We start from the raw sequence: 25,377 nt of genomic DNA, 5'->3' as shown, positions 1-25,377 counted from the left end.
TGAATACCGCTGGTTGCGCCGGAAGTGGCATCGTATTGGTGGAAATTTCTGGCGGCACGGTATTTCCGCCAATAGGATGCCACTTTCCGTGCAACCAGCGTTATTCTTCTTCAACGGCTGAGTCCGCTGAACGCAACCAATGGGGACGAATGACGATCCATGGTTGGATCGATCTAAGATTGAACATTTTATTGGTAAATTCTGTGAGAACGCCATCTACGGTTGTAAGCTCTGCAATCGGGTCAATCGCGTTACAGGACTGGTCTGACGCAAGTATTGAAATAGTGCAATAATGTTTTTGTCATTAAATAGTCTGTTAAATATTACAAAAACGATCATCAAACAGTCGAAATTCACAATATTGCCAATTACATGTGACAGCTAACCCGATTTGAGTGCTTTAATTTTCGCCACCAGATTGCGTAGCGGAATTAAGAAAATGCCAATAGCGAACTCGGCAGGCACGCAATGAAAGGGTGCGTTTAGTGGACTCAACTATTGAGTGATCACACTAAATTTTACTATGAAACTGTACGTTCATTAGTCGACGCGAGTAAAATCTAGTGCGACTTTTAGGCAATTGGAAGCGAGAAAACTCGCACTCAGTGCGCATTAGTGCAGGTTGCCGAATCTACTATTAAGCATTTGCTTAATCTTAAGGCCGGTGTTCATAATAGTCGCTACTTATTCTTAAGGGGGTATTCTAGTGTAAACGCCGTTATTTTCTGCGTTTTTGTGGAATTTCTTACAAAAAACTCGCTAAAGTTATTGAATCCGGGTTTTGCCTACATATGTATAAGCACTTAGAGAGTATTTACAAATTTTTTCAGCATAAAAAAATTAAAATTGGCCGCAATATTTCGCGTTGAAGTGTTCCATGAAAAAAAATGTCTGCGCACGGTGACCATGATTTTGCTTATTTGAAACAAAAAAGGAAAAAAGATTACAAATTAGTATACCACTGGCTATCGCTGGTACCAGAACGAAGAAAAAATAGCGAAAATTATTAAAATAGCGACATTTTGAAGATAAGGTTGTGATTTTAGTCGTTTTAGTAGTTTTCAACCTTATCTTCAAAATGTCGCTATTTTAATAATTTTCGTTGCACTAGATCTGGACAACCTTCTGCTCGCTCGAACGACACAGCGGAGATGCACTAGATCTGGGCAAAACTTTATTCGCTGTATCTTTTTTCACCTTGAATAACCAGTGATGCCGTTTGGGGAGGCTGAAGGTACGTCGGTCCTCTGCCAGGCTTTCGAATGCCATCCAATTTTTTTTAGGCATTGACGAGCCATATTCGTATAACTCGTCAAAACCTTAAAAAAATTAGATGGCATTTGAACGCCTCGCAGATAACCGATGTACCTACAGCCTCCCTAAACGGCAGATGAAGCGCATTGATGTAGAAACAGATACACAGAATAAAGTTTTGCGCAGATCTAATGCATCTCCGCTGTGACGTTCGAGGGAGCAGAAGGTTGTCCAGATCTTCGGTGGCGAAGCAATACGCCGCTGGGACATGATTATTTCGGTGGCGAAGCAATACGTCGCTGGGACATGATTATTTCGGTGGCGAAGCAATACGCCGCTGGGACTTTGAATATTCCGGTGGCAGGTTGAAGGTACATCGGTTCTCTGCCAGGCGTTCAAATGCCATCCAAATTTTTTAGGCTTTGACGAGTTATACGAATATGGCTCGATCGAACGACACAGCGGAGATGCACTACCTAGATCTGGGCAAAACTTTATTCGCTGTATCTTTTTTCACCTTGATTAACCAGTGATGCCGTTTGGGGAGGCTGAAGGTACATCGGTTCTCTGCCAGGCGCTCAAATGCCATCCAATTTTTTTAAGGCTTTGACGAGTTATACGAATATAGCTCGATCGAACGACACAGCGGAGATGCACTAGATCTGGGCAAAACTTTATTCGCTGTATCTATTTCTACATCATTGCGCTTCATATGCTGTTTGGGGAGGCTGAAGGTACATCGGTTCTCTGCCAGGCGCTCAAATGCCATCCAGTTTTTTTAAGGCTTTGACGAGTTATACGAATATAGCTCGATCGAACGACACAGCGGAGATGCACTAGATCAGGGCAAAACTTTATTCGCTGTATCTATTTCTACATCAATGCGCTTCATATGCTGTTTGGGGAGGCTGAAGGTACATCGGTTCTCTGCCAGGCGCTCAAATGCCATCCAGTTTTTTTAAGGCTTTGACGAGTTATACGAATATAGCTCGATCGAACGACACAGCGGAGATGCACTAGATCTGGGCAAAACTTTATTCGCTGTATCTATTTCTACATCATTGCGCTTCATATGCTGTTTGGGGAGGCTGAAGGTACATCGGTTCTCTGCCAGGCGCTCAAATGCCATCCAGTTTTTTTAAGGCTTTGACGAGTTATACGAATATAGCTCGATCGAACGACACAGCGGAGATGCACTAGATCAGGGCAAAACTTTATTCGCTGTATCTATTTCTACATCAATGCGCTTCATATGCTGTTTGGGGAGGCTGAAGGTGCATCGGTCCTCTGCCAGGCTTTCGAATGCGATCCAGTTTTTTTAAGGCTTTGACGAGTTATACGAATATAGCTCGATCGAACGACACAGCGGAGATGCACTAGATCAGGGCAAAACTTTATTCGCTGTATCTATTTCTACATCAATGCGCTTCATATGCTGTTTGGGGAGGCTGAAGGTGCATCGGTCCTCTGCCAGGCTTTCGAATGCGATCCAATTTTTTTAAGGCTTTAACGAGTTATACGAATATAGCTCGATCGAACGACACAGCGGAGATGCACTAGAGCTGGGCAAAACTTTATTCGCTGTAATTTTTTTAAAACTTTTAGGCATTATTATTATGTATTACTAGAATTAAACAAACATTTTTTTATATAAAAATAATCCTGGCAACGTCAATTTTTTACTCTCTTTTGATTAAGGGGGAACCTGGTGTAATCGGCAGAAATCAAGGTTGCTTTGGGGGAATTTTTGTAAGGAATCTATACATACAATTTTTTTAAAACTTTCAGGTTATATTATTATGTATTTCTGGAATTGAACAAACATATTTTGATTTAAAAAAAATGTGGTAATTCCAAATGGCGAAAGTGTTTCGGAGCGGCTTCGGTGCGGAAGTTGTTCAATTGGGCCGCTCCGGAGTACTTTCACCATTTGGAACTGCCGCGTTATTTTTATATAAAAAAATACTTGTACAATAGGGAATTTGCATGATTCTCAAAAAAAATATATTTAGGAGCTCTTATATAAGTTTTATTGTAATTTTTTTTTCATAATTTTGTATTGCTTATTAAGCGAGAAAAAAGTAATTAAATATTACAATATTTAAAATTACCGAAAATGATCCGGAAATTCCCGAGCGTGGCCGAAGAAGCCTGTGACGTCACATAGTAGTATTTTCACACGTTTAGCATTGAAAACTACATTTTCTTTAAAAAAATGAGTAAAAAAACTACATATAAGTGGTGTTTCGTGCCTGAGTGTAAAAGCACAACGATTAAGACTCCGGATAAAGTGTTTTTTTTTATGCCTCAAGATGTAAAACTACGAAAAATGTGGTTTACAAGTGCTAGACGTGCCGATGAACCAGGGAAGTCAAATTATTATTGTTGTCAGGATCATTTTGATTTAAAAAACGACATGGATAATTACGTGAGATATTCTCTCATGGGAGCTCCAAGAAAATTGAAGAGTGGTGTGATTCCTCACATATTTGATTGCCAACCAGGGAAGTTAAAGACGTCAGTGAATTTATCTCGGCCAACCTTTGTGAAATTAAATAGGAAAAGGACTGTCGCTGAAATGCTGTCTAATACAGACAGTGAAAAAGAAAATAGCTGTCAAAGTACACATACGTCTAAGAAACAAGCAGTCGAGGACAACGCAACTTTGAATAATCCTGCAAAAAAAATGTGTACCGATCTTAATAACAGAGCAAGTACTTCCTATGAAGTATTTGTAAATAAAAGTTCCAGGAGTAAAGAAGAAAGCAATTCAGAGGAAGATATTCTTGAATCCACAGCCAACTTTTCTTATACACAGAATTTAGCATCAAGTTCTTCGCATGTAAGTCATGCACACACGCATACAGTAACCACAAATACAGGCCCAAATTGTAAAAAAACTTCAGTTCTAAGTTTTGGTGAATCTTCAGGTTGCCTATTACCTAAAAGTATTGGCAAGAAAACGGTTTTGCAAAAAAGTATTGGAGTGCAAGTATACCAGAAACTTGTAAAACCTCATGTTCGTTCCAAGGCTACTATGTGTGTTCCTTCTACATCCGATGCATCATGTCAATGTAAAATAGAAGATAAAACAAGTAATTCTGATCAGTCTACTTCTTCAGTCTCTCATTTGACAAGTGATTATAAAATTTCATCTGAACCAAGTGAATATCAGCAGTCAACAACTTGTAGCGAGGAAGAAAAAGAAAAAAATAAACAAATGAAAATGAACGTACTGAACATGACCAGATATTTCATAAGTATTGATTCTAAAAAATATATTGGGATTGGCACTGAATGGCTTTGGATTATTGATTTAATACATTCGTATATTAAGTGCAGTATTGATGACATCAAGCTAACTTTGATGAAAATAAAAACAGACGATTCATTTAGTCGGTTAGGAAATGAATTCGGTCTGTCAACATCGCAGGCTAGCAGAGTATTCAATAAAACAGTGAATTTAATAAGTCAGTGTTTAAAAAAACTTGTGTACTGCCCATCTCCAGAACATATAAAAAAAAAACTTACCCATTGCTTTTCGTGCGTACTACAGTAACGTCTGTGCAATTATAGATGCTTTCGAAATAGAAATTGAAAAGCCTTCTAACTCAGTGCAACAAGCTCTGACTTGGTCAGACTATAAAAAGTGCAATACTTTAAAGTATTTGATTGCTTGCACTCCCGATGGATTTATTCTGTTTGTATCTTCTGGGTATGGAGGCAGAATAAGTGATACAACATTATTTGAAGAAAGTAATATAATGAATATTTTACCAAGAAAATGCGGTGTTATGGCAGACAGAGGATTTAAGCTAATACAGACAATTTTAAATCAAAAACAGTGCGAGTTACTTCGTCCACCATCTGTTTCAACTTCAACTAAACCAACAAAAGAAGAAGTATTAAATACTAAAAGGATCGCAAGTTTAAGAATTCACGTTGAAAGGGTGATAAGAAGAGTTCGAGAATATAAAATTTTGGAGCCTCATTCTTGTCTCGATTTGAATATTATGTCTTATATAGATGACATTGTAACAATAGTGGCAGGTTTAATAAATTTACAGACACCAATTATAAAAACATAAAGTTTAGGTTTATGTATATTTCTTTAAAATTTGAAAAACAACATACAAAAATATTGCGACACATTATTTTCTAAATGATTGTAGTAATATAGGAAAGATATTTTGCTTCCAAAAATTAAGAGCTCTTTCAATCATAGTATTTGTAAAATGTGCATCATAATCAAGCCATAAATATTTGAATTGCTTGTTAGTTTCAAATTCTGGATCCGCAACAACAAACAATCCTTTACTTTTTCCTGCAGCCAGCATTTGTAAGTTTATTTGTCCTTTGCACTTTTTACTTATATTCCCATTGGGTAAATAATCAGCAACAGTTTTCTCAGAGCTAGGACATTTAATTTCTAAAATGAAGTCAGATCCAATACTATCTGGCGAAGCTCCAAGCACAGGTATTGACGGCTTCAGAATAATGCCACTTTTTTTAATTTGTAATTTTAAAGTTTTCTGGATTTCCGCAATAACTGCATCTTCTAATTTTCTTCCGCGTTCCATATGTTTGTTGTCATACACTTTGGCAACTCCAATGATACGATGGACTAAATTGCCATCTACTGTCTGGCACCGACTACTTTCGTATATATTTGAAGCAGTAATTCTCCCAAATTTCAATTCATGCCATAACACATTATTACTCTGATCCTGAGTATTCCTTTCTCCTTCCTTGCATAGATCCTCGCTCATATTTTCTTCTGCGTGCTTTAGAAAATCATCAGCTGAATCTTTGATATCAGGAAAACTGAACATCAACTGATGTATCGATAACAACTGAGCCTTTCGTTCTAACAAGTCGAAAGAATACCTTGTTAATTGGCAATCTAGTTGTTTTTCTTGCGCACGTTCAAGCACTTTTTCTAAGAATGTGGAGCTGTCCATGTCACATACACTTGTTACTTTGTCTTTCTTTGTCATCTCTGCCGTTGTTATAAACTTTTTGGATGTCCCTACTTGAGACAATTTTGATTTCTTCCAATAACATTCAACATCAGTTGGAGATGCGGATTCATGTCGTCTATTACACCACATTAAAAATGCGATGCCATGTTTACAGCCACCTGAAAGTTAAAAAATTTCATTTATTTGTCAGTAATTGATCGTTTATATAGTCAGAATACACTTTAAGACTCTGTATTTACTTATATTTATTTTTTATTGTAACAATAACAATTTTTGTAAAAAACACATTATAGAAACTTATTAAATATCTAACCTTCCGATGCTGCACAATCAAGACACTCCACATTTTCAATTTTTCCTTCTGTTTCATCAACAGTCAAGAATACTGTATAATCCTTATTTCGCACACGATGTTCAGGACAAATCCTTCCTTTCACAACACATATGTTATCTGTTCGTTTAACGCACACATAACCTATAGCAGAGTCACCATAGTTTTCTCTCGAAGATCTATAAAAAAGAATTCATTTACAAATTAATAAAAATTAAAACAATCTGCAAAAAGTTCGCTATTTTTCTTGTACTTACAATGTTGCTTTTACTCCTCGAACTTCAGGAAGATTGTAGCGCTCATTTGTTGCGATATATTCCCACGTCATGAAGATACTAATTTTCGGTAAATTAGTAGAGTCGGCTTTACTAAACCCTGGCTCCAATGTATTTGGCATTTTAATATATTTAATATCAATGATTAATAAAGTCGTTTAAAAATGATTTAAAACCGGTATTATGAGGTGAAGTGAAGTAGAAGCCCTCGGGTTCACAAATTACACTTTTAATACACTGCACATAGAAGAATTACGGCTGCTCGCTAAGTATCACGTTCTGAAACTGACTGCTCTTGTTTTTGGGGTCCTATTATATATACCCTTTTTGAGTGATAGTATCACAGGATGATGCGTCCATGGTGGCGCATCCACGGTGACGTGTCTGTCGTGACACAAACCTTGTACCCTTTTGTTAGGGCGTCTGAGTCATGAACGAGCCCCAGTAATTCGGCATCGAGTAACTAATAGTAAATACATTTGTGTTTACTATTAGACGGCTGTTTTGATATACGTATTTCTAGGCAACTCATAACACCAGTTTCACGGCGCAATCATAAACGCATAGCAGCCATTTGAAACTACTACTATGTGACGTCACGAACCTTTACGACCAATCAAAATCGTTTCTTCGCAATACGGAACGTTTCAAACATTACCAATTTTTAATTTCATATTTTAATAATTAACTATTTATAACAATTAAAAATTTTATTGTACATTTATTGCTTATGATGTATATTCAAGTTATAAATAATAAATTATGCAATTCCTTTTAAATGCAAATTCCCTATTGTAGCATTATTTCAGACTCACATCTCGTCAATATATCCAACCCAATTGATATATTTACGTGCTGCCTTTATTTTCTATTTTTGTAATATTTTTGTACATTTTAGTGTACAACATATATCGTGATGTTAGCTTTGCATAACCAATTGTTTACATTTCCCTCCCGATGGAAGAGACCACCACTTTCCCGTAGTTTCCATCGAGCGGTACCGTGCACGCTGCGCGTAATTAATTTGTAAATAGTGCGTGATTCTTTGTCGCAACTTGATATAATTAACGAAAAATCTATCGAGAAATTTGATTACGTTAAGATTTAAAATTTTTAGATCATACTCTGGAAAAATATATTTTATCGAAGGTTGCTACAGCGTCCACGGTACTGGCCAAGAGTGGATTCTAATTTTAACGAAGTTCACCAATGTACAGTATCAAAATACCTATTCATCTTTTAATAAAAAAATTCATTTTTAGGTTTGAAAAATAGAAATAGTTCAAATAAAATGTACGGAAATGTAAAATGAAAACAAGAAATTATGAATGTACATTTTTCTTTGTTAAAGAAGTTACAGAATAATTTTTATTAACTCTTTTATGTAGAATTTAGATCGTATATCTGAAAAATCGAAGAACCATAACGGGTAATTATCATTTTTCGCGATATAATCGGATCAAGAATATTAAGACAAGAATGTAAAATTTAAATATAAAGTTTCATTGAAATCCATTTTGCCGTTTAAACGTAATCGGGTTAACAAATATATGAGATATTTAAAAAAAAGCTCTTTTCTAAATAGTCAAAACGTGATCAGGAGGTCTTAAAACGTGATTTCTGTAACAAAATTTTTTCCAAATTTTTTTCATTACAAGAGTATTGTACATATGTCAGAACGTGAAAAGTGTATCTCGAGGCACTCAAGAAGATCGCGTGCGGCGCGTGTCGCTTGCACCTCACTTTGGATCACAGCGTTTCAAGAGCGAGAGAGAAAGACACACATTCGTTTTCTCTCTCGTCTTCCCGACGTTGCCGAAGCGCCGAGCTCACGGACACGCAGCTCCGGCATAGCGTACGTGCGTGGTGGGGGAAATTCTCGAGGAAACCCGTCCTCATTCTGGCATCACTGCCCGAACATAGCAGCGGCTTTTTGTCGTTTTCGCAAAGAACGCGAGTGGGTGATTTCAAGTCGATTGGCTTTGTGGTTATGGGTTATATTTATTGATAGTGGGTAATTATTTCACCCCCTAGGGGTCAATTTTTTTATAAATATTGTATTATCATCCAAACTACGCGCACCTGCAAAGTTTCAAGACAATTGGATAATTGGAAGTTGGTTAAATTTGAGTTGCCAGATTTGAACCGTGCATAGATCAAACATACAAACATACAAACAAACAGAGGATTTAAAAATAATCCGATTTATACCGTGTTTAAATTCATTTTCATCTGGAAAATCTCAGCAGTATGTTACTGAAACGTTCATGCCGATACGGTAGAAAATGTGAAAGTTTTACATTCTATTAAAACAAACAAAATAAACAATCATTAAACAATCATACCATTATATTTTTTCAGAAATAAATATAAATATTGCACAGAATGAGAGAAAATAATAAGAAGTGCGAAGTTTAGAAGGGATATTGATACGCAAATTAGTATTGTTTCATCCAGAGATGGGCATTATAAATTATTTAAATAAACTCTCAAATTAAAGAGACTTGACCTTTATTTTTCGTCGAATAAAAATAACCCAAAGTTATTTTTATTTGAAACGCCATGGATGAATCAGTTTATTCGATGGGAATTCATCCGTCGGTCACAAATAATTTTTTTAATCGAAGGCCTTCGTTCTTGAGGTTCCCCGAAGCCCGAGCCGAGCGACATTGTATCGCTCACCCGTCTAACCTATCGCCTGGAGTTGCTCAGCGATGTATCATCAATTATGCAGAAACAGATTTTCTTTATTTATCATCGTATCAATACGAAAATGATTCTGCCGATTAAATTGACAGAAAACAATTTAAATCGGACTACTTTGAACGAAACGGGCTTTCAATTCTGCAAATAAATTTGATGTGTAATATCACTAATAATTATAGTTCAAATTATGTCAGGTTTGGTATCTACCCATCTTTCCTTTCCTTTCAGCGAGGCTCTGACGCTAGACGCAGCTCTCGTGCTGTATTCCTTCAAGACTTCTCGATAAAAAGAGAGAATTCTGTAGCAACAGCGCGGCAGAGACAGAGAGAACAGAACATGTGTTAACTATGCGTAAAAAATTTGTCTACCTAGAGTACCTGGAGATGTCATCTCTGTACGGCCGGTAATCATAGTCGCTACTTATTCTTAAGCAAATGCTTAAGCATGCGGCATCCTTTACTAGCTACTAGGTTAGTAGAAGATGCCGCATGCTTAAGCATGCTTAAGAATAAGTAGCGACTATGAATACCGGCCTACAAGTTCTTTTTATCGACCGCAGTAGTTTCATTAGGGTCCGTTTGTTTACTGGGGACGCTTCGATCGATTCGAACCTAGTGATTCTCTAGGCAGTGATCGGAACAACGTGTATTGTCACTGATTGGTTGCCGCGATTTGGAGAAAAAGCGGAAGTAGGCAGAGAAAGAAACTGTAAAAAAGAAAGAGACAGAAATACTGACAGAGAGAGAGAGAGAGAGAGAGAGAGAGAGAGAGAGAGAGAGAGAGAATACTGATAAAAAGAGATAGATAAACGTTTAGGTTATGTTATTTCCGGTTTTGCTCCAAAATGGCTGCGGTTATACCGATCACCCTCTAGAGGACCATAACAAAAATGAGACGACCCCATTAAGGAAAGAGGCGAGGCGTAATGTGAGTGGATGTAAGCATAATTATGCACACTGAATTAACGATTGTACAGGAAGAGGTTCTCTGAACAACTGGCCAAACATGTGAACCGAGGCAAGCTGAAAACTTCAGGTAGGGCAAAACCGAGGCGCCGCGAGTCTAAATGTGAGTGAGAAAAGAAGTTACGTTGAAGTGAGGCGAGGCGAGGCGTAGTAAGAGCCTACCTTACAAAGCTACATAACAAAATCTGATTTGGAGTATGTAAAATAGAATATTTAAACATGCTCAAAATACAGAAGGACTTACACATTATTAAATTATTGTAATGATTTCATTTTATCATCTTTTGTACCTAGTTTATGCGTAATAAAATTTCTCATAATACTGGTGTTGTAGTTATGAAACAGCATAAAAACAGACTTTATTATTCATGCTTACACACAAATATGTATATTATTAGTTTTATCCCGAAACAGAATTTTTCTGCATGATTTTTTATGTTGTAATTTTGCTTTCATTCAAATTTTTTTGTAACATATAATCCCCATAAAAAGCTTTAAAAAAGTAAAGAAATTACGCCAAGTACACGAAATCAAATAAATCACAGAAAATAGGAGATAATAATAATTACAAAATAAAAAAAAGATGTGAAATCAAAATGGGCTGCAAGTACATAAAGGTGGTTTTCAACTGTGCTTAAGATGACACAACTACATATACACAGCTAAAATGCTGTGTTCATACATTGTGTTCATTCCATTACTCATATCGCGGAAATTTTAATTAACCCATCCAAAGAATTCCATTTAAAAACATTGTCGTAAATTAATAGCTTTAGAAAATTAATTAACGATATACAAAAATTGCGCCAATTATAATAATGGCTATTTATACTAAATAAAAATGTATTACATAATATTAAGCAGATATATTTTTATACAAATAAATATTTTAATGCGAATAAATATTTTATTCAAAATACTTGGCGCTGCGATCCGAATTGGTGTTGCTAAACTGAATAAATATGTTTAAATTGCATTAATCTTTTTCTCTCTTTCTTGTGTGTGCATTCGTGAATGTGTGTATGTGTGCGTGTGCATATGCTGTGTATGATATTAGAATTAAATATTAAATATATGTATGTAGAATAAATCTGACTGCGTTTCTAGTATGTATATGTATATTATGTATTTTAGATTGTAAGGGGGTAATTGTAAATTATTAATACTGATACAAGTAGCATTTCTTCGGTATTGCAGCGCCAAGTATTTTGAATAAAATATTTATTCGCATTAAAATATTTATTTGTATAAAAATATATCTGCTTAATATTATGTAATACAATTTTATTTAGTATAAATAGCCATTATTATAATTGGCGCAATTTTTGTATATCGTTAATTAATTTTCTAAAGCTATTAATTTACGACAATGTTTTTAAATGGAATTCTTTGGATGGGTTAATTAAAATATCCGCGATATGAGTTATGGAATGAACACAATGTATGAACACAGCATTTTAGCTGTGTATATGTAGTTGTGTCATCTTAAGCACAGTTGGAAACCACCTTTATGTACTTGCAGCCCATTTTGATTTCAGATCTTTTTTTTATTTTGTAATTATTATTATCTTCTATTTTCTGTGATTTATTTGATTTCGTGTACTTGGCGTAATTTTTTTACTTTTTTGAAGTTTTTTATGGGGATCAAAGAATTTACAGTAGTCGTTACATGAAACTGAAAATTGAGGTTCGAAAAGCAAATTTGACTTCACGGAACCTTCCACTTTCAGTCAGATTTTAACCGCAAAGCACATTAACGATTGGAATCATCTCCTGGAGGTTCCCACGTGCACAGAATATTAAATTTCAAAGAATTTACGTTGGTCATTATATGAAACTGAAAATTGAGGTTAGACAAACAAATTGGACATCATTGAACCTCTATTTTCATCCAGAATTCCACTGCACAGCACATTCACGTTTAGACTCACCTCCTGGAGATGCTCACGTGCATAGAAAATTAAATTTCAAAGAATTTACACCAGTCGTTAATTTTCAGTTTCATATAATATATACAATGACGGACGACGATCCCTGCCGTGTCCTGCCGAATGGTCCCGAGAGCTGACGAATCGACGAACGAAACATGTGTTAGTATCGTTTTGGCTGAATGTGTGCGTGTAACGCGTATACGTATTATGTCGACAAAAATTTGACTGGAGAATCAGAAGAAGAAGAAAATGTTATATTTCTGACAGATCCATGAGACGATATTACGATATCTCTGTCATACGCGGACCGATTTTATTGAATTTGGTCTTATTCGAAAGCTTATATGCGGTTTACATAAGAAAAATGCCGTTAACTTTAGAAAATATTGCAAGCGTGATGAGATATTAATGAAATAAGTTTCAGGTTAGGTTGGAATAGCTCTGCATTCGAGTAAATGATAGCGGTAGCGACAATCGACATATATATAGGGTGTCTTTCATGTACTTGGCGTCGAGACGCTACCGCGTCTCTAGATACTTAAAAATCTGAGGATGATTTTATAGTTATGAAACGCAATGTACAGTATTATTAACCATCTTATTTCCAACTGAAAGGATTTATAATAATGGAAACAAGTTTGTAATATTAATACCATCTTGATATTTTAATTTTTAACACATTTTATGCTACATATAGCAAAAAGTATTTCCTGTGTTTACTTCATATCCTAGATTTTGTATCAAAATGGTATTTTCAATTACTGCTTTTAATAAACCAGAACACAAAATGCTCTCATAAATATGTATGTATATAATAGATGATAGACATAAATGGAAGATCTTAAGCAATCTAAACAAGTATTTATTAAACAGTTAACACATTGTATAAGTATTCATTACGAGTCAGCAGCGAAATATGCAGTGGAAAAGTGCAACAACTGTCACTGCCATGCGAAATCAACTTAACATTTACAAATTTCTAAAGATTCAAAAACACAACATATTCTTATAAAAATTGTACACCCTATGTACTGCAGTATCAAGCGCTGCTACCGTTACAATAAGAATTTTTGAATAACTACTAATAAACATTGATTTTAGATAATAAACTTATTTTTTAGAAATTACCACAATTGTGTAGCTGACGAAACAAAACTAAAGCCGCGGTCAAAACTGAAGCACAGGCTGTAAATTATATTCGACATCAACACCGAACAAATCTAATAGCATATTTTTCAGACAACAGATAGCAGAATTTATTCCATTTTATTTTAAAAACATGTGATTGAGATTATAGTTTATAGCTGTCACAACGTAGTTGTCACAAAATTGAGATTATAGTCTTACTCTACCAATAATTAACAAGACCAAAAATTATATTCATTTCCCACATATGTGTTAAAAAATGTAGTAACATATTTTATTCTGGAAATTTCTATATATATATATTATAAATATGGTACCTAAACTTAAAGTATAATTGAAAAATTGTATTTCTGTTATGTTACGCAACACAAATCTTTGTGACTTAACTGATAATAATGTTATGTTAAAAATTATATTACCTGGGCTAAGAACTGATATTTTCCATCCAAAATTTTTGAATCTTGAATATTTAATGTATAACGGAATACTCCTTTTATTTGTGCCGCCTCCCATTTTTCTTTTATAACATCATCAAAATTGGAGTCTATACATTTTGTAATATTTTGAGTGGCATCATATATCAATTTAGTGGGAAAACTTATTGCATTATCACTGGAACTTTGGGACATGATCCTTGCATTCATAAAAAAGAAAATTATTTCCAAGATTATAACAGATTTTAAATTATTCCAAATTAAGAAGTGTAATTTTTAAAACTGAATTGAATTCACAGAAAATAGAAAATTGTAACTATCATTGTAGAACCACAATGATAGTAATATTTATGTAATTTTTTGTAACTTATTGTAGAATTGTTCTAAACATAATTCCAGTAAAATTTGAATTGAAGCTTTTCACTATAACCTATTTACAGTTTGCGTCTCCATGTAAATACATGAAGCTGTTAAACTATTACGATAATTGTACCTCAATTAATTGGAACAAATAATATAATTCAAACTATGTTGTTATATGTAAGTACTTACTATGATATTACCCAGGAAGGAAACCATACGCAGTATACTGTTGCAATGCTCGCTGGTGTGTTGTGTTGCGACTTCCGTTGATGTGAATCTGTGTGGTATGTGAAGTTAGCTATAGGACATAGGGGTATCAAGTTTTGATATGAGAGCGTAATTCAAAATCCTTTGTAGCGGAAAGATTTATTATAGGCATGCGAGTTCGAAGCGAGCAGCACATCTGGAAGGTTTTAAGCGAGATCGAAACGGAGGACGAGGAAGAGTTTATTATCAGGACTCATTAACACGTAGAGCGCGTTGTGCTTCTCGAGGGTTTTTCCTTGCCAGTTTTTCGAACGTGCTCGTACAATATTAGTAGTTGATACATGAACCACAGACGGGGTATAGAATAGACCTATCAACCAATGTATTTTTGTGTCACCGGTTTGGGGGGTCCTAGGACCCCCTTACCATTTTAGTGTCGCATGCAACGTTACCGGTGAAGTCTTGAAACAGATTGCAATGCTACGCATGATAGGAATTAAAACTAAATCTTATCGGAAACATTTAAAATCTAAAACGGCCTGAATGTTACGACTAATTTCAAGAAACATATTGTATAATTTCGTTTACTAATAAATTTTGATAGAAGCATAATTTGCACGTATTTCTATAAATTTCGATCAGAAATATTACATAAATACAATGCGTAATAAGCATTTGTACAGTCTCTTAGTTAGGTTATATTTTCTGTCACTTCGATGAGCGAATTTTCTGTCCTCGAAATGACAGAAGATATAACCTATGTGCTATACCCGATTTCCTAAAGATACTGTTGCGGCGTAATAATAATGTTTAGGAAGGATGATAAAATGTTCACAAATGTAGCGTAAAGGAACGAAATAGCCAATAAACATTTATTGTCATATAGCATATATATATATATATATATATACACACACATATATATATATGGGTTATATTTTCTGTCACTTTGCGGCGCCAACCATATAATAATCACGCGCATCCAGCTTGCGCATTTTCCCTAGGTTGGGCGGCAGAGTTGGGCAAAATGTAATCTAATTACAAATTGCAAATTACGATTAAACTGTAATTGTGTAATTATTTTCTGTAATCGTTCATTTAGATAGTTGACAAAACCAAATGGTCAACTACCCAAAGTAACAATTACATAAAATAATGTGTAATCAATTACACAAATACAGTTTAATCGTAATTTGCAATTTGTAATTAGATTACATTTTACCCAACTCTGCAGGCAACTGCCTTCATCGGACGTCGATTGTCTCGTCCTTTCGTCGATGTCGTGGTTTTGGCCACGTCCAACAATACGTTCGCCAAAGGTCACTCGGCACGAGGCCCACACATTAGGGATACATACATTGAATCCCGTACGGCCGTCGCACGGCTTATAATAGAATATTAGGATTTGCTTTTAAGCTATTTTTTACAGAGATATCAATATCAACGTAATTTTTTTAAATGGAACTATTGTATATTTTTGTTATCCATTCCAAAACGCGCTCAACGATGTGTATGGAGCGTATGTTTGAACAATAATTTATCCCGATATCTTTATGAACATTGGTGGCAAATTTCAAGTAAACTATGGTCGATATTTATTTGCAACTTTATGCGAACGGTTATTCGAAGCTCGAATAATTTTGGCGCGGGCTCGGCGAGGGCCTTTATCCGAATGTCAACAAATGCATGGACAATTTGCATGTTTCGGGCGCATGGTGGAAGGAGTGGTTGCGTCACCGTTCTCCAATTCCATGGTTTTTCTCTAACTTGTCGAGCTATACATACTATTTCTCATAATGGAAAATATATTTATTTCATAAAAATATTATATTATTTCTTATGTTTTACATATTATGCTTTTCTAGTAAATGGGAAATTTGAAAAATTAACAGTAGTCAAATCCGAACACAACGTTGCCAAACTTTATGCTCTGCAACAGGTAAAGGAGTCCTGCGCTTGGATACGGAGCGGATGGATACATTTTCTTGTTAGGTCGGTAGTCAACGAAGTGGTGGGGGAACTGCAGTAATTTGTTGAGGCTATACATTCCACGTAAAAATTAAAGGAACACTGTAATTTCCCGAAAATTTTGGTCATTTTCAAATGGCTGTATCTCTATGAGAAACGTCGGAAGAAATATTTAAAATACACATTTTAACGCTCGAAGTTTCTAGTTTTTGAATCAAGAACTCAATTTTTTGTATCCATTATGATACTGTTTTAACAAGATCAACCGCAGGAAACAATGTTTCAGAAATTTTTGCCTAGTTTGAACGTATGCACGGGCCAAGAAATTTGTTTTCCCGTAAATCCAATGAAGAGCTCTTGTAGAGCAAACCTTTTTCTTTAAACTCCGTTGTTTAGATTTGTTGTATGATTTTTATTGACCGAGTTATTCGCGTTCAAAGCAAAAAACGTACTTTTCACTTTGAACACGTAAAACTTGTAAACTCATGATCGTAGATAAATTTTCATGAGTGTTTTGGAAAGCTAGGAAAGTTTCCTTTCTGCAGTTGTAGTTGCCAATTTAATGACATTTTTTTTAATCGTATTAAACCCATTTTAAAATGACCCCAAAAATGGCATACTTACAATTTTTTAGAAAACATGATGCCACTTCAAGGAAAATCATGGAATCATTCAAGTGTTCAGGTTTTTTGCGAGTTCAAAATATCCTTAAACACTGTGCAAAAGGCCGGACAGATTAGATTTTTTTTCCGAGCACGTTGATCAAACATGCGATATTGTCTGAAAAGTTTTAGGAGTTCCAAGTGAAAAGTACGTTTTTTGTTTTAAACGCGAATAACTCGGTCAATAAAAATCATACAACAAATCTAAACAACGGAGTTTAAAGAGAAAGGTTTGCTCTACAAGAGCTCTTCATTGGATTTACGGGAAAACAAATTTCTTGGCCCGTGCATACGTTCAAACTAGGCAAAAATTTCTGAAACATTGTTTCTTGCGGTTGATCTTGTTAAAACAGTATCATAATGGATACAAAAAATTGAGTTCTTGATTCAAAAACTAGAAACTTCGAGCGTTAAAATGCGTATTTTAAATATTTTTTTCAACCCTTTTCGCAGAGATACAGCTTTTGAAAATGACTGAAATTTTCTGGAAATTATAGTGTTCCTTTAATTTTGCGGCAGAGTGTATAAACCTTCTGCTTTTGTCACCCACCGACCTATCCATTTTAACGATCTGCTTGCAAAGTGTAGAAGGTTTTGCCGCCGTGGCCGATAACAAATGCCGATCGTCGCGTAGCGTCGATACAATGATCGGCCTCACCAGCGTGCGTGCCCGGCGCAGGCTTCCTTCTTCTTCGCGGATCGCGTGCGGTGTGTTTGTGCGGAATTGTCCTGACGAACAATAAATGAGAATCGAGCAATCCCCGTGTGCTTTGTGCCTACAGTGAAGTTTATATAAGGTGACATTCGGTGACAAGGTACGTTCTGTCTAAATACATATATTAGTGCAATATTGGTAGACGCTGTGCGTAGTGTTGTATTGCGTAGTACCTGATGGAGCATCATAAGAGTAAAGTCACGTTTAAGAAGTGTGTTTACCGCAATTGCGGAAAGACAAGTCGCGATAATGATGATGGAAGAACATTTCATGCGCTTCCAAATTCGGATAATGAACGTTTAATAACGTAGATGGTTAATTGCGGTATAGACGACTGGGCGGAAATGCCAAACGCGAAATTAAAGAGAAAATATGTATGTAGTAGACACTTTATGTCGAATAATTTTTACGCTACGGGGCGTTTGAATAAAGATGCCATTCCGAAATTGCATCCAATAGAGGGTAGTTGTATCTCTGAAGTTCCATTAGAGACAGAAAACAATTGTTTAAATTAAAGGATCGGGTGATGAAGCTTCAGAAGGAAATAGACCAAGTAAAGGGCAAATTTAGTGCTCTTCGCTTGCAATTCAGGGCGAAGTGTAGAGTATTAAATCGCTTAATGGAGAAACTTTCGTCAGGTGACATCAGCGATGTCTGCCTGAAGCAAGCTATCGCGAAAAGAGGTACAGGGTTTCTTTTAACATTTATTTTCATGCAGCTATTTCACACTCGTAAATCGGAAAATTATACGTCGAAGGAACAGAGATTGTGCCAAACATTGCATTACATTTCGCCCTCTCTGTACAGTAAAATGCGCGCCACTCTGAAGTTTCATCTTCCGACCCCAAACACCATTATTCGCTGGTTTTCTAAAATCGATATTTGGCCCGGCATTTGCCAGAATTTATTTACCGCGTTAAAAATTAAAGCAGCACATATGCGTGATTTGGACCGGAATTGCGTTCTGTCTTTCGATGAAATGCACATCAAAAAGTGTTTTGATTTCTACCCAGGCAAATAAATTATCGAGGGCTTTGAAGATTTAGGCCCTTTAGGCAGAAAGCTGGCAGTGGGTACACGGGTACTCGTTTTTATGGTCATGGGCTTGTTCAGTAATTGGAAACAACCAGTAGCATTCTTTATTACAAAGAATGGCGTAACTAATGCTAATTTGGGTTTTTTGTTGGACACAGTTTTAGATGCATTGCATGACACGGGCTTGAAAATTAGAGCTATTGTTTCCAATCAAGGAACAAGCAATCAAACCATGGCACAAGGAAGAGTAACCATTGAACGTCCACATTTTTTCAAAAAATGGCCAGAAAATTTACTTTTTCTTTAATTATTTACATTTATTCAAAAACATCAGAAATAATTTATTAAAGTATGATTTTTCAATTAACGGTTCGCGAGTTTCTTGGTCTGATGTTGTTCAACTATGGGATTTAGAGTCTAGTAAAGGTACGCGAGCAGCTTACAAACTATCCGAAAAACACGTACGGCCAAATTCTTTTGATAAAATGAAATGTAAGCTTACTTTACAAGTTTTTAGTAATAGAGTTTCTTCTGCCCTTGTTACTGCATGCGCCACTGGATGCATAAGATCGAATACCGTACAGCATACTGCCAGCTTCTTTGAAACCCTCAATAATTTGTTCGACAACTTAAACAGCAGAGCAGCTTATGATTCTAATCCAAACAAGTGCGCGATTTCAAATGCATATCCGGTAGTTAGAGATAACTTATTACAACAGCGCGACAGTATCGCGAATTGGTTTGCTATTTGTCCAAATGGTTTAAAGACATTGCCTTGTTTGTTAGGATTACGGCAATCTATAAATGCCACGTTGCAGCTCTGGGATGATTTGCACGAGGATGGCGCGTTATTTCTAATGACATCGCGTTTGAACACCGATGTAGTAGAGAATCTTTTTTCCGTCCTCAGAATGCATGGTGGTAGTTACAACCAAAATCCTTCTGTAAAAGCGGTGCGTCTCGCGCTAAGGAAAAACATTGTACTAAATTTGAATACGAATTCTGAAAATAGTAGTTGTTTAACCGACGACGAAACGCTTTTACAGGGAGATATGCTCTCACCGCAAGTTCCATCCGCGTTAGACAATGATGCTGCATGCAGTTGCGATACAAATGTAACTGAGGAGTGCGATGACATCGATAATCCGGATATGCAAGTGCTTGAAGATTTGATAGAATCATTGTCGACGTCAACGTGCTCCTTAGAAACATGTGCAGTGGAGTATTTCGCTGGTTACGTTGCCAAAAAAAGCACGGACAAATCGCGTTGTCCCAGATGTCGCGCTATTTTTATTGATGCAGGTCGCGAATTTCAGCGGGATCAACAGATTTTAATAGCATTTCGGTCGTATATTGTAAGGGAGGAGACAGAATTCGAGCACCTGGTAACACCAACGCTAGAGTTTTCACTTGTTTTTAAAATGATCAATGCTGTATTTGATCATTTCTATCCAGCATTGCGCAGCGAAACAATCATTTTAGATAAACTGTTTCGGATTATAACTCACACTGTCCATACAAAATATCCGAATTGGTTTGCCGACAGTGAATGTGCTGCACACCGTCAAGATATGATTTATTTTGCAATGACGGTTAAAATCCATAAAGATACGATATGGCTCGGTCAGAAACTACGCAATTCTGTTAGTAGAAATTGCGGTTCGAGATTGCAACATTTCCAAAACCTGTAAACGTGCTTTTTTAGGTATTTTTTGTATTCAGCGAAATAGTCTACTTGCATTGCAGGATTGTAATTATAACACGTGTACATAATTTTAAAGTAGTTATGCATGCATTTCTCTGTGTACAGAGTGATTCTCTCGGTGCGTCTGATCAAAAAGATGCCGCCTGGTACCCCGTGGCGAGGTGAATCCCCCGTGGTGCCTCTCCTAATTTGATGGATTTCGACCCTCGAAGGTGTTGGAGCGCCTATTAAGAACTGAGAAATTTTCGAGTTCCGCATTTCTCATCAGATCTTTGCGAAAAATCGATTCCCTATGTTTCGCCGATGAAACTGACACCATAAAACGACGTAATTCGGATGATAATGAAGGAAATTACATGAAAAATTGATTTATATAATTTCAAGCTGAATTTATTAAAAATAGTCCGATTTACATGAAATTTTGTACGATTTTCATCGTAAAACATAAGGAATCCATCGGTATCACTTTCATACCCACACGATAAAGAATAAAGAATTTCTTAATACGCTGAAATGAATATTTCACATTTTCACCCTCAACTGCGGGGGATCGACCACGATTTGCCGTGGTTGGCTGAAGATTCATACCTTTTTCAGAAATAAATTAATTCTTTATTCTTTATCGTATCGATATGGAAGTAACATCGATGGATTCCTTATGTTTTTCTGATGAAAATCATACCAAATGTCATACAAATCGGACTATTTTTAACGAAGTCAGCTTGAAATGATATAAATCGATTTTCTTTCATTATGGTCCGAATTTCGTCGTTCTTGGTGTTAGTTTCATCGCCGAAACATAAGGAATCTTTTTAATAGTATTCAAACCCCTTCGAGGGTCGAAAGCCATCAAATTCGGTGAGGCACTGCGGGGGGTTGTCGTCGCCACGGAGTACCAGGCCGATATCCTTTCATGGGCGTAGCTCCAGAATCACCCTGTATATGATCGGCATAGCCGGCACATTCCATGGTGTCCTCTGCAACACAAATGCACAGCCTAGAACGGTCTTACTTTACATGGTTGGCATCTCTTTCTTGAACATTTCGGCAATATTTCGTAAATGCCTTGGATAGAGCCTACAACATGGCTTTATCCGAGACCATATTCAGAAAATATTGTAGATGTTTCGCGAAACAGATGGCAACTATGTAAAATTGTGCCTCTCTTCGCCAGGAATTTGTTTTTAGAGGACAATATCGGAAGTGCTGGCTGAACCATTAGAATTAATTTCAGAAATCAAGAATACATTCAAGGTTTCAATTTATGCGCTTTTTATTTTGCATTTTGCATTTTATATTTCTCTTTGTGGTGTTGGCAATCGCTTTGCATGTTTGAGTGTTGGTTACGGGTAATGAGCATTTCAGTTTGTCGGTTTCAAAAACATTGAGTATATTCCGGGATGGCAAAGTCCTTCTTTTACGCCTTCACGTGGCCCATCCTGTTAACACTATCAAATAGTAGTGATAGTGGAACTAAGATAAAAGAAAGGTACTAATTCACATCTACAGATTATTTATTATTTGTGTTTCATAACAATCTTAAAATCTTTCTGCAATTAAGACAGACAATGGTTTCTAATTGCTCTGCCGGAAACATGTAAGAGACTGAATGAAGGTTAAATAATTAAATTATTTAATGCGGTGAACGTTAATGTGATAGCAATAGTCAACTGTTATGAAAATCTATCGTGTAATATTGTATAACGATTTAGGCCGCGGTCACACGAGCGTTGAATTTGTCGTCCGTAACTGAGATAAGTCTCTCGCATCAGTCCACGGTAGGAATCCGTACAAACGGGATGAACGATACCGAAGTCGCGATTTTTATTTATACCTTATTGAGAATACAAAAAAAAAAACGGAAAACCAGAAAATATTGGGTGCATCCTATATACAATACGCGATTATTAGAAGGCGCATTTTATACGGCCGTAACACTTGCCCATACTTCGTTCTTTTTTAATTTATTTTTATATTCCGAATCTGAAGCGTCCCATAACATTGGCCGTTTCTGAATTTCAGATAGTAAAATGTACCAATATCCATTATATGCAGTCGCGACGGACGTCGAAAAAACGCTCGTTTGACCGCGGCCTTAGTTTCTTTCATGTTTCACTGCTCTCTTCTAATGATTCTCTGAGGCTGTCAATAACACATTCAAGTATTTCATTTGTTTGTATCATATATTTTAAATAATCGCTAATATTATTTCTATGTGTTTACAGAAAAGAAGAGATATCCTGTACACGAAAGACCAAAATGGAATACAATAGATGCAAAGCATTTCATCCCAAGCAATGAAATGATAGAGCAGTGAATTGATAATGATTATGTTAAAAATGTTTATCCATCTTCTACTATTTATTGCTGTTCTTGTTAATTCATTAATAAATTGAGAAACAATTTGCAATCGATTTGATTGTCCACAAAATACACCTCACCCAGCCCCTTCCCAAAGAAATGTAACTCCTGAATAGTTCAGATTTATGTAGTAATCTGCAGCGTTTCAGGACCATTATACTCCTTCATCTTTTTCTATCAGTATCGGATCTGTATTCGTACTGAAGAAAGTTAAAATTCGATGGCCACGACATTCTGGCCTTTTTATTGTACGCTCTCTTGAAATCGGTTAAACTAGTGTTTTTCTGATGAAAATGGCACCAAACATGATATAATTCTGATTATTTTTAATGGCTGTAATGGAAAGTACTTGGAGTAAAGTAATTGAGGAAATTAATGGAGAGTACTTGAATTCTGCGTGAACTGACACGGAACTGATATGTGTGCCCAGATCTTAACGTAAGCGATACCTATGCTCGTGCACTTACATCGTAGATGTTTTTTTTATAATTTTTAAATCTTTTGAATAGTTAATAAGGACAGAGCCAATCAATTTGTAATGAAACGTAGGGATTTAGGGGCCTCGGGTCCCAAAAACTATAATATAAATTTTACAAAAACGTTTCAATTCATTATTTTCAATGACTTTTACGTGTCGTAGTATGGCCACCGTCTACTTAGACACGCGCGAAGTGCAGAAATTTGCGGAAATGTCAGTAGCAGCGTCAATTTTTAATATTTTTCCGTGTACGACATGTGAAAATATTAATTAAATGTTCCACTTCACGAAAAATACGAACAATCAATTTCATCTTGCAATTTATAGCTTGTATAAGCTCTCAAAAAGTACCATATTTCAGCGCCATATAGGCTCATGATCTCCGAAATAGGTTTTCAGAGAGAAATTCGCGGAGGGTCGTTGACAAACCGAGCCAAAGCGTAGCTTATTGTTAGGGAAAGCCCGCCCTCTGTGTTAAACTCTCGCTCTAAACAAGTCACACGTAAACAAGCACGCACACATGTTCAGTATTTCAACACATTTCAGAGTAGTTCTTACGTTGAACGCTGTTCATGAACAGAGGTCGCTAAATTCAGTCCTCAAATTATGGGTCGGTAACACAGTTTAGGTGGTGACACGAAGTCCCATAAGGGGATAGGTCTATTCTATACCTCGTCTGTGCCTGAACTCAAGAGGCGTACAAGAGCCTAAGGTTGCATTCAATAACTTTCAAAACTACAGTTAGGCCAGGTGAAGATAGTAAATAGCTTAACTTTTCCTTCTATATCTACCTGCCAAATTTCGTCGAGCGGGCAGCGGCTCGTCTTGTAAAACCACTTTAAATTGCGTGATCTAGTGATGCATGATATTTATCGATAACTGCAAATATCGGTAATTGCCGGTCAAAATTTCGATATTTTTTATCGATATTTGCCTGTCAAAATATCGATATTTTTTATCGATATTTCAAACACCAATAATTACACAGTAGGCATAATAGGGGCGTTCTCGACTCGTGGCTGCGGGGAGGGGGTACCGCCAATAACTCATCACGCGTTGTCGGAGGCGCGAATACTCAAAACAATCCGCTACCCTCTTTTCGACTCAAGTTCAGATCGCCCCCGCAATAGCAGCGAACGATTCGCGACGTTCGAAAAATGAGCGGGAAAGAAAGGCACGATATACATCTCTCTCTCAGTCTACAGACAAAACATAGAGTGGTATTACGCGTAGAAGATGCAAGTCGAAACCTGCATAATCATAGCGTGATCACATATCGTAAATACATAGCTGTAATGATCGAAAGCCCACTTCCAAGAATAATACGCGGTATCTTCGCGCGTGCATTCCCGGAACCGCGAAAATTCAAAACTACCCGGCGCGCTTCTATCGCCCGATGGCTCGATGCCGCATGCAATAGCCGCGTCGCAGCCGCGCAATTCGGAGGCGCAGACGCGATCGCGGCGTACGATTCGCGACGTTTGAATTTGGAGCGCGAGAGAGGTATGTTATGCGGCTCTGTTTCACTGTCTCCAGACAAAAGATATGTATTATTATTATTATCATCATGTGTGCAAGAAGAATATGGAAGTCGAAACCTGCATCACCATCGCGTGATCACCAAGTCAAAAAACAAAACATATATTTATTATAATCGAAGGTCAACTTCTAAGAATAATGCGCACATGCTTCCGCGATCTCGCATCATCAGAATATTATGTGTAGAAGATTAAAGTGAAGTAAACGAATAATTTTGTCGGCACTCCACTGAACGAGAGATGAATTCGACATGATGTTGATTACGATTTACAAAACATATTTGACGCGAGAGATGTGGTACTGCATGAAGGTCTGGTTGC

The 25,377-nt window shown here is 36.4% G+C and overlaps 2 protein-coding genes and 1 long non-coding RNA gene across 5 annotated transcripts in view; 1 reads left to right on the top strand and 2 right to left on the bottom strand.

The window, feature by feature from the left end:
- Positions 1 to 15,484, bottom strand: part of LOC143367024 (GDP-D-glucose phosphorylase 1) — a 505,990-nt gene extending 490,506 nt beyond the window's left edge. The window contains exons 1-2 of one of the 2 annotated variants that reach the window (XM_076808627.1): positions 14,577 to 15,484; positions 14,010 to 14,223 (exon numbers count right to left, since the gene is read on the bottom strand). In XM_076808627.1, coding sequence (XP_076664742.1) covers positions 14,010 to 14,219 — 210 coding nt within the window. In that variant the 5' untranslated portion in view covers positions 14,220 to 14,223; positions 14,577 to 15,484. The other variant, XM_076808626.1, reaches the window with a different exon arrangement.
- On the bottom strand, positions 5,329 to 7,967 carry LOC143367012 (uncharacterized). The gene is made up of 3 exons (XM_076808601.1): positions 6,825 to 7,967; positions 6,550 to 6,746; positions 5,329 to 6,394 (listed from the first exon to the last, which is right to left on the bottom strand). Exons 1-3 carry the CDS (start codon positions 6,962 to 6,964, stop codon positions 5,406 to 5,408), a joined length of 1,326 nt encoding a protein of 441 aa, XP_076664716.1. The 5' UTR covers positions 6,965 to 7,967; the 3' UTR covers positions 5,329 to 5,405.
- A 1,156-nt stretch (positions 15,485 to 16,640) lies between the features above and the next one.
- On the top strand, positions 16,641 to 23,089 carry LOC143367104 (uncharacterized). Of its 2 annotated transcripts, XR_013084966.1 has the most exons (3): positions 17,976 to 18,039; positions 18,110 to 18,246; positions 22,905 to 23,089. It is a non-coding gene; the product is annotated as an uncharacterized LOC143367104 (long non-coding RNA). The 2 variants fall into 2 exon arrangements; XR_013084967.1 differs by having other exon boundaries at positions 16,641 to 18,253.
- Positions 23,090 to 25,377: the final 2,288 nt, after the last annotated feature.

Source organism: Andrena cerasifolii, chromosome 3, assembly GCF_050908995.1.
Source record: "Andrena cerasifolii isolate SP2316 chromosome 3, iyAndCera1_principal, whole genome shotgun sequence".
In the NCBI taxonomy this organism is placed as follows: domain Eukaryota; kingdom Metazoa; phylum Arthropoda; class Insecta; order Hymenoptera; family Andrenidae; genus Andrena; species Andrena cerasifolii.
The sequence above is the reverse complement of the archived record's forward strand: the minus strand, read 5'-3'. Positions and strand labels throughout refer to the sequence as shown.

Coding starts and splice junctions, on each gene's coding strand:
- LOC143367012 (XM_076808601.1), bottom strand. CDS start 6,964: ATGCCAAATACATTGGAGCCAGGGTTTAGTAAAGCCGACTCTACTAAT. Junction 6,747..6,824: donor CGAGGAGTAAAAGCAACATT/GTAAGTACAAGA, acceptor TCTTTTTTATAG/ATCTTCGAGAGAAAACTATG. Junction 6,395..6,549: donor TGATTGTGCAGCATCGGAAG/GTTAGATATTTA, acceptor TTTAACTTTCAG/GTGGCTGTAAACATGGCATC.